At 37.2% G+C, this 14,331-nt stretch overlaps 1 protein-coding gene across 4 annotated transcripts in view; it reads right to left on the bottom strand.

Annotated features, from left to right (window-relative positions):
* Positions 1-1,592: 1,592 nt before the first annotated feature.
* Positions 1,593-14,331, bottom strand: part of MYRFL (myelin regulatory factor like) — a 42,688-nt gene continuing 29,949 nt past the window's right edge. For 3 of the 4 annotated variants that reach the window (XM_038153922.1, XM_038153924.1, XM_038153926.1), the window contains 10 exons: positions 14,007-14,092; positions 13,210-13,281; positions 13,041-13,087; positions 12,764-12,928; positions 8,256-8,330; positions 5,996-6,083; positions 5,656-5,730; positions 4,594-4,702; positions 2,431-2,505; positions 1,593-2,337 (listed from right to left, as the gene is read on the bottom strand). In XM_038153922.1, the coding sequence (XP_038009850.1) occupies positions 2,251-2,337; positions 2,431-2,505; positions 4,594-4,702; positions 5,656-5,730; positions 5,996-6,083; positions 8,256-8,330; positions 12,764-12,928; positions 13,041-13,087; positions 13,210-13,281; positions 14,007-14,092 (879 nt within the window). In that variant the 3' untranslated portion in view covers positions 1,593-2,250. The remainder of the gene's footprint in view (positions 2,338-2,430; positions 2,506-4,593; positions 4,703-5,655; positions 5,731-5,995; positions 6,084-8,255; positions 8,331-12,763; positions 12,929-13,040; positions 13,088-13,209; positions 13,282-14,006; positions 14,093-14,331) is intronic. The other variant, XM_038153923.1, reaches the window with a different exon arrangement.

Genomic DNA, 14,331 nt, shown 5'->3' with positions numbered 1-14,331 from the left:
CAGACATTGCAATTGGCCTCAACTAAGCACATGCATTAAAAAAAAAAAAAAAAATCAGTGAGAAGGAGATTCTTAAAGAAAATCCCAAAATAGCGACAAAACAAATGCCAAATTAGGGCAGAGAAACAAACTCTCCTATCACATTGTCAGGCAATGAATATATAATAAGGGCACACTGGTGTTTACAAAGACTGTGGCAAGGTCTTTTTTAGACATTAATTTTTCTTCCTAATGTTTCCCTTTCACTGCTAAATAGTTTCATTCAGAGGACACTTGTTCATATGTAGCTTTCACATCATAAATCTTCAAAACCCGACAGTCAGTCTATTATATTTACTTTCTCTTCTCTACACAAAAAAAGGATTGATCTAAACATACCCTACAGTACTATTTACACTTTAGTTGATTAGTATATCTGAGTTCTTTCAGAGCAACTAATGTAAAATTTCATTTGAATAGCTCTTCCTTAAAAATGTATTTCCTGAATATAAATAGAAAGAATTTTCCCATGCAGGTGTGTATCCATATGCAGCTTAGAAAGCCATGAAGGCAAGACATTCTTCTTTTCAATATTTCCATTCTTTTATCATACTAACACAAATCACAAACACCAAGAAAAAATACAACCTGAATTTAGGAGTAAATAGTTCATTCCTGTTTCAGAGGGGAAAAAAAAAGGTAGCTAAAATATAACTCATTGAAATAGCAGTAGTGTTGTTAAATCACACAGCTGTGGTTTTAATAACAGGACTGCTTTCTGAAATGGAAACACTTAGACAAGTGGATTTATATGTTGTTCCCTAACTTACACTTGTCTTAGAGGGCATTGGCAGAGTGCTACATTTCTCTTTTAGAGTTTTGGTTGGTTTTGGTTCTGTTAGCAAAAAAAGAAATGGATTTATATCTAAAAAAGGGCAGCAGATACTAAAAGAAGGTGTATGCCTATAGGACAGAAATGGGTTCCCTTATTGCAAAGGAATAATAATAACAATAAATAAATAAATAAATAAAATTCAATCATCTTCCCATTTTCTGAAAACTGAAGGGTATCTCAGCTCAGCAGTGTTCCTACCCACTTGCTCTTGTCCGCTGTAGATACAATATCATATAACTTCTCTGTGATCCATACGATCATTTTATTTGCACATCTGTAGCAGGATGCTCTGCCTGGGATGCAGTAAAGACTTGAGCAATGCAAATTTTTCAAAGCTGTCACTGGTGAGCTGAGAGGAGGTGTCATGCTGCTTTTGGTGCTGAATTACACAAAACCAAATCTGACTCATCAACTCCAAAGTTAAACATCCAGTGAGGTGAAGGTGTGGCAGATATTGTAAAGAATCCTTATCTAAAGATGCTGAGCTGACACAAATGACTTCTCTACAACCTTATGGAGACTCATGACTGACAGTGAACCACTTTATACCATAAGAGTACAACACACACACAGACAGATAGATAGACACACAGACACAAAAAAAGTGCCACTTTCAAATGGCAAGGATTTCTAGCACACTCCTTGGAGTGTGTGTTGAGATTCCTCCCTTGGGTGGGGACACCTCTTAAGGTGAGCTAAAGATGTTTGCCCGCAATCATTGGTATGGGTGAGTAACATTGATCTCTACTCAATAATTGTTTCTGGTTTTTGATAACTTTAATATCATTGCTTTAATATAGTACATTATCATATACTATATTAGTAGTGTTCTATACCATGTAGTAATTCTGGTTAAGATCTTTTTGTCTAAACATTTATCATAAAAAATCATTCATTTTTATACATCTGGCTTGCTATCCTTAATTCTGCATGACAAAATTGTACAAAGGTTCAATCACATGTGTATAATTCCTTAGACTTAAACCATTGACTAAGTCTGGGGCTAAGATTGGATCCAACCACACCCAGACTCCTCTCTGAGGAGTTTAGAAAGGCAGAGGTAATTCTGCACCTTGTAACTCAATGGGAAGGCTTCTCTAATAAGCTTTGAAGCTCCCATTCCACCCACAACAACAACATATACTCCATTACTTCATGTGCTTTTAGAAACAGTTTCTGGAAATGCAGAGCTATGGTTGTTGTTAACACTTTATTTTCCTACTTTTTTTTTTATAATTTAAAAGTGAAAAACACCAAGAAAGTCCCATACAACCCAGAAAGTGGTTTAAAAAATATCCAGGATTATTTTCAAGTCTCTTTTTCATATTAAGCGTTTCCTCATCTTTTCCCCGAAGAACAGAATATTTGGCAACGTTTTAATTACACTGCCGATAAAAGTAGAAGTAGTAATCAGTAAAAAAAATTCCAGCAAAGTAACGGTCTGTTGAGCAGCTAGCAAAACCCTGCAAAGGAAAAATAAAGGAGGTTGATATAGGAACTTCTTTCAGTTCAAATGCTCTTTGTCTTTTGCCACGTTGCCATTTGAAAAGGCTTACCGGCACGGCCACGCGGAAAGAGTACGCGCTGTCATACAGCTTAGCTACAGGGAGAGCCCAAACGTGCTGGCGTCCCTAGGTGACAAATGAGAGACAGATTAGATCACCTTGTTCCATGGGAAACTGGAGAGAAGGACAGACTCTGGAAATATTTCATTGACAAATGAAGTGCAAGGTAATTATGATACCAAGACTTGATAGCTACAGGCAAATGTATTTAAAGATCAGGGGCTGACTTTAAACCCTGCAAATGTGGGTTTACTCTGACCAGCTCCACACAGAGGAGAACCGGCAGGCATCTGACTCCCAGTGACACTCAGCTGGCTCTGAATAACTGGATTCCCTCACTCGTTTTCTAAGCAAATCCTCCCAAAAATAGGGATTGTTCCTGATATACCTGGTGGCCTGAAAGCTTTAATTTGTAATACTAGCAAATGGCAGTTCTGCTGTTTTTGGGACAGTAACTTTAGCAGTGCTCAGAATACAGAAAATTTCCTACATATATTCTTAAGATATGGGTAGTATCTTCACTCAGTATTTCAATAACAGATACCTGCAAGGTTTCATGCTATTTTTTATTACAGTGTTCTGCCATGCAAAAGTGAAACAACATATTTTGTACCTGAAATGTTTATGCTACAATGAATAAAACAAAATTCAATCCTCACCTCTCTTTCACCTAATGATCCATGGTAACTTATATTTCTAGTATCTCAACTCCTTCATCTTTCTCTCCTCACTTCACTTTCTGACACATCCTCTCTGCTGGAGACAATATGTTCACATGACAAAACTTACATGGGACTGGTGAGTCCAAATGATTGCTGTTCTGCCTTTTGGTAGGGAATAAGCCTTTCCATCCCTAGAAAAATCCTCTTAAAAGAAACCTCTTCAACTAGGCAGCATTTCTATTCTGAGTCACATCAAATCTGAAAGCTCACTGCTGCTGGAGGCTAGTTAGCTTTAGTCTTTTGATGTGGATTTCAGGTTGACACAGGAAATCTCTTTGACCAGTTTTGTCAGTAAGCTTCAAGGACATTTCTGCATTGTGAAACTCTCTATGTCTGACTTAATTTCAATTCTGTTGAAATTACAGCAGACAGGTCAAAATTTGGAAAATTTGGGCTTTCAGATGACTATGCCACTGTTACAGAGAAGCCTGTAACTTTTTGCAAAGGCATTTGAAAAACTGAGCAAAAAGTCAGCTTAAGACTGGAGTTGTCTCAAGTGCTGTAATCTGACTAAGCAAAAAAATCCAAAACCCAAGCAAAAAAAAAAAAAATTAAAAACATGTTATGTGTAGGATCATAGGGATCATAGATCAGAATTCTGAAGACTCTTCTACAGAAGAACTAGGAAATTACTTCCAAATTCAGAGATGTTTCTCCTACAATGTGTTCAGAAATGCTATTATCATTGCTTCTGCCTTTCCTACTGTTTTAGCCAGAATAGACATTTCTGAACAAACATTGACAAATGGAGGCCTTGAAGGAGGCCTGTATGTCCAGGAAACCCGAAGAAAGTTTAAAGCCTTCATCAATTTACTGGAGGTGCTTCAAGATTTGCGAGACCTGGTCACTAAATATTTTTTATTGGGAAAAGCTAACCTGTATTACCAGCTTTTATCCCCATTGAGGCAATCCAGGGAATAAGACACAAACAATTTTGCTTTTAAAATGAAGAATTTTCCCTAAAGGGATTTACTGGTAAACTCCTGTTCACACAGAAATAAAGCAGAACGCTACCATTGTTACCAGCAAATTCTAGACTTTAAAATTGGAATTAATTACCTGTAGGATAATAATGGAAACCATAAAGTAGATGAGAGTTTGGAGGACTCTCCTAAAGCTCTGAGTGACAAATTATTCCCTTTTCTTAAGTATCTCTGGAGTTATAATGAGCTGTAGTGGTGGCTTAGGCTGAAGCAGAATCAAAACTGTGCTTTCAGAGAATTATTGGATAGATTTTTATAAAAGCCAGCAGAAAACTGACTCCAACAAAAAGACTGCCTCTCATTGTGGTCATGCCAAAGCCAGCCATGACTGACAGACTCAAAGTACCAGCATTTGGATTTTTAATACTTCAACAAAGATCAGAATTTTGCAGCCATTAGTTTCATAAAAATAATTCCCAGAACCCAGAGTATTGTTAGAAAAATCTTACCTGTGTGGTTTCCTGGAAATTCTTCCTTGTGTTGTGGCTTGAAGAATAATGAGAGCAATAATTTCCAAATGTGACTTTGCAGAGAAATATAATTAATGGTTCTGTGGTGCTTCAAGAAACAGAGAAAAATTAGGATAAATGACTTTATTAAAAATAAAATCAGTTGCCCCCAAACCACAAACCATTATTCAAAATACAGTCAAACTCAGTGAAACTCTGAATATGATGTATTAATCCCTACACGGGAGGGCTATACTATTGAATGATAATGGCATACATTTAAAAGACAAATTTTCAGTGGCTGTAGAAAGCAAGCAGACACTTCAGGGGTCCTGTTATATTTCATCTTATCTGAAAAATGCAGATGTTTATAGGGATAACATTGAAGATCAAAAGACTGGACGAGTCCTTTGTTGCAGAGACAGAAGTCATGAACTGTTGTCAAGCAGATAGTTTGGCAGCTGTTCTGGCTATTGCTGGCCTTTCTCAGAATAAAACTCCAAAATAAATAACTTGTTCCCTCTGGGAGAACACAGTGGAGGTGGGGTTTTGAGGAGAAAATTCCTGCTGAAAGGAATAAGTCTGCTGCAAGTCACAATTTTATGCAACACCAGAAGTTCCTGCACAAGAATCCCCCTTTCACAGGCCTTGGTACAACAGGCCCAAAGAAGGTACTCTCTGGAGTACCTTCTCTCATGTTATGCTCCTAATAATGTTTCTCTACAACAGAAGAAAAATCAGATCCCTAGGTCAGAGACCAAAATCCTGCCAATACACACATACATGTCTGCCCAAATGATTATTAGGATTGAAGCTTAAGACTTCTGGATTTCAATACCTGCAACATTGGGTGAAATCTTCCTTGAGCTGAGAATGGTATTGGACCTATGCAACAGCAAGGAATCTACCCAAAAGGTCTACATTAACAATTTAGTTTTGCATAGATTTTTCCCACCCTCCTGAATAGGACAAATTTGTGTAACAATAGACATCAGGCAAGAATGTCTATCAAATGAAGAACCACTGTCGTCTTTTGCATGCATTCCTTTTAATTGTACTTACTTTATTTCCAGTGAGATTTCTACATCCATGGGTGTGTATTTATTAATAGGAATAAGATAGCTGTAGTTTCCAGAGCTGAAAAAGGTTGTATTAATACACATGGGATTTTGATATAGACAGTATCTTTACCAAAACATGGAAATTGTATTTAAATTTAAACAGAAAAAAACCATAAAAAGGTATCAAAGACTACTGCATGCAAGAGGAAGCAACTGTGAGCAGAAGCCAGCCAGGCAGCCAGGCCATAATAATGGTGTTTTATTCTACTATAGCAAAATAAAACAATTATTTTTATTATTTTATTAAATAATAAAGTAATAATTATTAAAGATTCACCTACCTGCACTGCAGATTTTTACTACAATAGCGGTTGTCAATGCTTTGCTGAGTTTGCAAAATCTGTATGGAACTGATTGTTGTATCAATCCCTAAAAATATTAAGAATAATAGTTTTTTCTTGATTATTTCAGAAATAATAGATAAGAGCATAGTAAAACTGCAGTTAGTCTGCTGCCTTGATTGTCACTACAGGACTTGCTGCAGGTCTAAATTAGGACTTAATTAAAAGCCTCTAGTTGATTACCATCATTCTGCCATTGGAGATAAGAACCTTGTTCAGTTTGCAAGGACAGATATCCTGGGAACCTAACATTGCACCATTTTCTTTTGCGCAGATGTTGAAGGCTACTTTGATGGCAGCCCAAGTAAAACTCAAATGTGTCAATATTCATTTTCATGTACTAGAAGCCATACCCATTCAAGTAACCACAAAGTTGAAAAACCTCATCTTTGTTGAGAGGAATAATATGGAATGCAGCAAAACCTGTTTCTAATTCCCTGTGGGAAAAAAGCTACAGAAGTTAAATGAAAATTTTATAATTTCTTCATATAATGTTGCCTTGAATTTGCAAGAACTTTTTTTTTTGCAAGAATTTTGTAATATACTACAGATAGATGATGAATATAGCCATGATAACACTGTTTTTCCCTTAGGCAGACACCACGTGTCTGAGAGTGCTGTCCAAATCCTTGCTGAACTCTGGCAGCCTTGGTGTCATGACCACTTCTCTGGGGAGCTTGTTTCACTGCCTGATCAACCTCAGGAGGAAGAATCTTTCCCTAATACCCAGCCTAAACCTCCCCTGATACAACTTCATGCTGTTCCCTCGAGTCCTATCACTGATCAGAGCAAAGGGATCAGTGTCTGCCCCTTCTCTTCCCCTCATGAGGAAACTGAGGGCCAACCAGGAGCTGTGCCCTCAGTATCCTCTTCTCTCGGCTGAACAAACCAGAGGATCTCAGCAGCTCCTCATACAGCTTTCCTCTGCAGACCCTTCACCTGGTCTTACAATGTGGGGCAGAAAGCACAAGGAAGATTTGGTTCAGCAGGCCCAAGCCCTCTACATCAGGCTGTGCACACTGGGTTTGTGTTTCTGTTCCTCTGTTCCACAGCAAGCATTCTCTACTTTGCAGAGAAACTTGATGAGTATAGGTTGATCTGTTCTCTGATTATAAAGTCTCTGTGTGGTAGTATATACTTAATTTTCAGCATGAAAATATCTACAAGTGACAGAGGGAAATTGAGCATGTTCATCTCAGAGAAGTAGCACAGGAGAACATTTGCCTATGACACAGCAACTCCATACAACATGTAACATAGTGATCTCCTCTGAGGTCTGTGTACCCACGCAAAAAACAGAAGGGAAATGATTTTTACCAGATCATCCCACAGGGGCACATCCAGGCAACAAGCAGAACCTGTGTTCTATTCCTCACCTGCTTTAAGTGCATGGTCTAGATGTCTAAGTCTAGATGTTTTATCATCCAAATATTGCATATTCTTTAATCAAATATTTATTAAAAACAACAAAACAACAAAACAACAACAATCAAGCCTTAAAACAGAGGATCCACATAAACCAAAAAGACACAAGACATAATCCTGCTCATACTGAATGAATGCCAGAGCATGCTGTTATAACATATGTAGTCAGCAGATTCTCATCTTTACATAAAAGAATCAATATTTTCAGCCCAGGCTGGCTCTGGCAGCAGTGCACAGTCACTAAAAGGGGAATCTGAAATCGAGCCAAGCTTCCTGTGTCAAGGAATTAATTTCATCTCCTCTGAAGGCAGTGTCAGGATCTGAAGGTAGGGATGGCTCCTTTGAGCAGCTGACATTTTAATCCCTTAGGTGAGATGAGGCAAACCCCAAACACTTCCTTCACACTGTATCATGAGTTTCCTGCACATGAATATCACACTCATATCCCTAAGCACAAGATTTTAGCCCCTGTCAAGGAAAATGCCACTTGTCATTTTATTGTACCTGAAGCCAAGCCTAAGAACTCTCTAGAGAGGGCAGTCAGGATATCTGTAAGAATCTAATGAAGATGTAAGAATAAAATCAAAACTACAGTGAATCACAGGTTTCCTGTTGTTCACAGGAGCTAGACTCACAAGTGGTAATTCTCTATAATGATGAATTATAACTGAAACTTCCCTAAATTCCAGAAGCAGAATTGAAAGCCCAAAAGTAGATCTTGAAAGTTATACAAGTAAACATTTAAATTTTTTTTTCATTTAAATATAGGACTTACAGTCATTTCCAAGATCAGGTCTCCCACCAGGTTTTTTGACGGGATCTCGTTTGTTTAACATGTCGCTTTTGTTTCCTGTGAAAGGATGAACGTACAAACATTGCCCAAATAAGCCTAGCACAATGAGCCTAGCCCTAACAGCAAAGTATATTCATACCATACAAAACCAAAAGACATTTTGTTAATTATCTCTTGAATAAAGACATGCATAACCATGAGAGAGATCTTTAAAATACAAAGCACGTTCATTCAGAAGAAGATATACACAGTCAAAATAAGTTTGCAGATAACAAGAAACAAGTTTTTGAAATCTACAGAATATCAAAAATATTTCCAAAACATATCCTAATAGAAAAGACTTCATCACACACAGAGAACTTCACCAATTTCTATTATAGAGAGCCAAGCTGAAAGTCACTATGCAGCCAGGCACTTCAGCACAAATCTGAACATAAAGCCACATCTTTCTTATTAGTGAGAAAATCATGTAAGGAATTATAGGCATCTGGTATGCAAATACAAGCTGGGGGAACAACTTAGATTTCTGAATGTGTGTTGTAAAGATATTGAGGACTGAGCCAGTACTTCAGAGAGAGGATGCATAACCAAATTAAAAAAGCAAATACACATGTCTAACAACATGATCACCATGTTCACTGATATCACCTCTGTAACTTCAAACATGGAACGAGGCTGTGCAATATAAGCTGGTGACTTCTCTTTTTAATTGTTATTCTATTAATTTGCTCAACAATTGCTCAGAAAAGTGAACTTTAAAGTCTTTTGGATAACCATCATATAGTACAACCTGGGGAAGGCAAATGGCCCTTCAAGCCTATGGGAAATGGTCTAATGCTATTCCTGTGCTTTTACACAGATTGCCAGCTCAGACTCTGTCCAGAGACATGTTACCAGGAAACTGGCACTGGGAAATCCTGATCTTGCCTAAACTAACTTGCTCCATCAAATGTCATTTCTACAATACCAAAATACTCCATTACCATGTTTTCCAAGGCAACTTTCTGATTTCAGAATGACTGTTTCATGATAGGAAGCAGGGATCAAAATGCATTATTACTGAGACTGAAGCAAGACAGCTGGATTGACCTTACTGTTTTCTTATTCATTCCAGATTTGGATTTCATTTCAGTATTGGGAAATAAGAAAATCCAGACTTTTCTCATGCTATTAGGTGACCAAGAGCATGGAGCAACATTAAGAAATGGAATCCAAGGGCCCAAAAGCAATGTAATACAAAATCATCTTTGGGATTTTAATCTGTCTTATGTTTATTAACAAAACTCTCATACTGCTGCCAGCTAGTCCTTGAATTCATTTCCTATTTACTAACTCACCATACAGATCTACAGGTTCTGCCAGATGTGGTGGTAACTGCTGCATTTAGCAGTCATCTGCTGTCCCATTTCATTATACAGTTCCACGCACCTAGTAAAATGGCTACTGAACACATGCAATCACTTATACATGTACACTCATCTTGGGGCAGATCTAATGAAAGCCTGCTCATTCTCTCATTCCTCCCTTTAATTCACAGACTAATTGTCACACATTCATTTTCTCCTGCTTTCTCTTAATAGTCCAGATATGCTAGCAATGCATTAAACACTGTAATTTTGTATTTTCATTAACAGAGAGCTAGCTAGCTACATTTTTCTGTAGAAAACCTATACCCCCTAGTGGAGGTAAAAGATTGCTCTATGTAGATAAAATAGTTCAGCTCATGCAAGTGTTGGTAGGAATATTTATTAAAAACTTGGAATTAGTAAACACTTAAAACTGTAATTCTTTCGCAGGTGGTGGAAGAAAGCATTAAGCAGTATCAGAATTTTGTACAAAAACCAGGACAAAGACAGATTTACTTCACTAAGATTTCAACTATTTAAACCAAGTTGGTAACCAGCATAGAACTTTATTTTCACTTGGGTTTTTACTCATCATAGAATTACCATTTCATTGTTCTTTCAGATATTGCAATCTAAATTTTGAATACAAGGTGCCAATTGAGAACACCAAGAACTACCACAAAGCACCACAGCAACCTTCAATAAATTGTAAATAAAATTCCACTCTTTCAATATAGTAATGCTGAGGGCTTTCTCAAAGGCCCATGTGGGCTGTGAAGATTCAATTCAATAACAAATATAGAACTACAAGCATGGCAAAAATGTAGTGAGGAAAACCACCATCTTCAGATAAGATTAAGAAAAACTCATCCAATAAATGTAGTATCTTTTTTTTTTCTCAAATACTCTATGGTTTTAATTCAAATGACTAGTAATATTCTGTATGCAACATGGGAAAAATCTGCTGATGGTTTCTCATCGTGGTGGTACTTTACTATGAATCTGTTAACTGCCCTCTGAAGGCAATAGATGTGAATGCCTGAGGCTGACCAAAATCCAGCAGGAGCTCTCACCAACCTTTTATTGTGAGGGGAGAGACACTGGGGAGAAACAACAAGTAAGGACAGCTCCTGGTTATTGGTGGCACTTAACATTAAGGGGAGAGCAGTGAGCACTCATGGCATGGAAGCAGAGAGCAGAAAAGACCCAAATGCTGAAGGGTATTCACATTCCTCAATTCCACTGAAATCAATGGAAGTTCAAAGTCTAAATCCTCCAGAGAAATCAGTTAAAAGAAAATATGAGGAAAAAAGGTCGTATTAAGCTAGGTGACATAAAGATGGCTGAGTTTTTGTTTAATAATTTTTCTCTTGCTTATGAATGCTTTTGCTTCTACTTGAACTTTCCAAACAGCCTTTTCATCAATAGCTCTGGGATGCCAAGGATTAGGAGCTACAATATATGCAGTAGTCTGCATTCACAGAATTCAAGTATTGCATGTGGAGCAGCAAAAGGTCTGTAGTAACTCCTAAATTAGTATTTAATTTAATTGCAATTTGAAATAGCTCTACCTTTCCATGAATCAGACTAATCAGCTGATTCTAAAGCATCCACTTTTTATCATGATTATTCCCCATATTTAATGCTTAGCTTTTTTTTTTTTTCTGAAAACATTTTCCTTTTCATTTATCTTGGCTACAGCTACATTAAACAGCTTGTTGGTTTTCCTTCTGTTTGGATTTCATATTGACATTGTTACCTTCCATCTGGGGATATTTTCAGGTTCATTAAACTTGTGCAGAACTGAAATCTTTCAGTAGCTTGTGTACTGTGCTGATTTTTCACTCTTGGATCCATTCTTAATGCTATTTGGAGCATAAAACCTTGAGAAGGTAATGCTTTGTGTTTATTCTTATCTTCTCTTTCCACCTAATATCAGAAGCAGCCAGCTGAGGATAGAAGGTTTTCATATTTCATTTTCATCCATCTACAATTCCCTCATTTATAAATGAGATTAATGTCTTCTTAATTAATCAACACTCTTTCAGGTTTCAGAGCAATATAAATCACTCAGGTATGACCTCTTGAAAGCTGTATTGAGCTCTATCTGGCACGGGGCCTACTGCAGCACTGATCACAAGAATCACAAGGACCACTCACATACAGCTTGTCTGCAGAGTAAATAAAGATTGGCCAGTGGATGAGTCCCACTGAAACAGTTCACGCTGAGAGTGTCACAGCAATTGGCAATGCCTGCCCTGGCAGACATTTGTACTACAGAGGCTGAACTGCATCCATCCCCAATTTCACTTCACTTTGTCGACTGTGCTGCAAGAATTGTTCCCAAGGCCAAGACAGGAAGAGTATGAATGCTGGTTTAGTAATATTAATACTTGCTTCCAGACACTGGATATGTAAAGGACTGGGAGAGAGGAATATACATTCCCACAAGTTATGCATACCTTTATGCATTAACCCTTTCTTATAAATATTAGAAAAGTTGTAAACAGCGCATCTTCTCAGACACTATGCATACAACATCTAGTAGACAGTATCAGTAAAATAATTCATTCCAGTAAAAGAATTGTATTTTATAGAGCTCTGCCTTCAAATACTATTCAAATACTTCAATATTCAAATACTTCAAATACTATTCAAAACCCCTGCCTTAACAATCAGAGTATTAAGCGTAAGTTTTATGTTTTCAGGCAGCTGGCATTCTGTCTCTGCCCATGGAAAAGATGTAGTACCACCACATTGTGACACAATTCAGGTTTTTTTGAGTTTTTTGCATCTGTTAATTAATTCTCTACTACCTCTAATCAACTCACATCCAACTGTAGCCAAAGGTCAATTAAAGGGATTAGTGACTTTCCAGTTCACATAAAATAATTTACCAAGAATGGCCAGGAAAAACAGTGACAGCAGAGAAGACATCTTAGGGCCCCAAATTCCTAAGGGTAACCAGACTTGATTTTTCAAAAATATATTGACTGCAGTGTCAGATGATTAGTTATATCAAGATTTTTTAAATCCTCTGGAATAAGCTCTTTTGTAGAAAGCTAATTAAAGATTCTTGCCCCTTCCCCCATACTTTCCATACAGTCTCTGCTCAAATTATAAAGGATTACATTTTCAACTTACGTTTTTCCTTTGCATTATTTTTTTCATAACTCAGAGATTTAATTTTTGGTTGATGAATTGGACAACAATAGACCTTGTCACAAGGGAAAATGTCACAGAAATTCACTTCAGGGATCCTGCTGATGGGCTGTGTGGTCTGAGAAACTGTGCTTTCACTCTGCAATGCTAAAAAAAAAAAGCAAACAACAACAACAAAACCAAAATATAATTCTCACAAATGTTGTGTACTGGCATTTTATAACAGCCAATATGTGTATGCAGACCAGAGACACAGTACCTGCTGTGGTAGTAGAGGGAGAGACTGGAACAGAACTTGAGGTACTGCTGATGAAGGAAAACAATTCATTAAGAAATGGACATTAGAGTTGAGGACCAAAACAAATTGATCCACAGTCTATTACTGCTTCTACTAATTTGAATTCACTAATGGTAATTTAACTACTTGCCTGTAAACTGGATGTTTTTCAAAACGGCTGTCATGAATGCTAAGTAAATATAGGCTCCATATTGTCAAAGCACTGTAGAAAGAGAATTGTTCTGTAGATTTACATCCATCTTTTATGCAATACGATAGGAATAATACCTTGACAGAATTGTGTCAAAATGCAGTCATGCAAATATTAACTATCTGATCACTTTCCCTTTAGTGGGAAAAATTTGAGCTGAATTTAATGGGGTTTAGATCAGATACTTCTATACAGTATTGTGTTCATATACTTCTATTCAACACAAAATACAGCCACTTTCCAACTTAAATAGAATCACAGCACCAGTTCAAGTACTGAGGTCACAAAGAGATTGCAAGTCACAGGTTTTTGGACTGGAGACAAAAAATGGCAATCTCGGAAGTCCAGAGCATACTTTCCTTTCCACAAGTCCAATGTCACAAGTTAAACTTCCAGTCACATAATTGCCCACCACAGTGGGAACAAGTTCAGCTTCATTTCAGTCCACAGAATCACTCTGTACATCCGAAACTAAACTTAGGCACAGAATGATTGGATAAAACATGCAGAGTCCAGTTTTGCACCTGGATAAGTAGTATAAGCCACTGAGGTAGATTCAAGGTGCACCATACATTGTGACATGGAGAGAGATCAGTTGTGTGATATTAATTGTTCATTTTAATACATTGAGTTCTTCCAGTAGGAAGGAAAAAGAAGAAGAAAAAGTGCTGTATTCTTTCAGATAAGTAGAAAGGGGAAAGGAGAAACAAGTCAAATTGCTGTTAATTAATTGTTACCATAGTGCCATAATAGCAATCAAAGCTATTATAGTCACCCGGAAAATCTTCACAGAGCAAGATTCTTTGGTCTTTGATAAACAAACCTAGGGTAAAAAAAGAGTTTGGTTAATTCAAGTGGCACATATCTAAGCAACTACTAGTAGATTAAGAAATACTATACTAGGTTGACTTTACATCACCCTTGTTTCTTTCCTGATCACCCTTATATAGGGGTCAACATCTACAGAGAAAAACTTTATTAGAAGTAATTAGAAGGTCTTTAAGACTTTCAGTGCACTGTGCATTGTTGATAGTTTGGGGGCACAAACACTGTAGAAGAAGA

This window comes from Motacilla alba, chromosome 1A, assembly GCF_015832195.1.
Source record: "Motacilla alba alba isolate MOTALB_02 chromosome 1A, Motacilla_alba_V1.0_pri, whole genome shotgun sequence".
NCBI classification, from domain to species: domain Eukaryota; kingdom Metazoa; phylum Chordata; class Aves; order Passeriformes; family Motacillidae; genus Motacilla; species Motacilla alba.
Note: the sequence above shows the minus strand (reverse complement) of the source record. Positions and strands in the feature narration are given on the sequence as shown.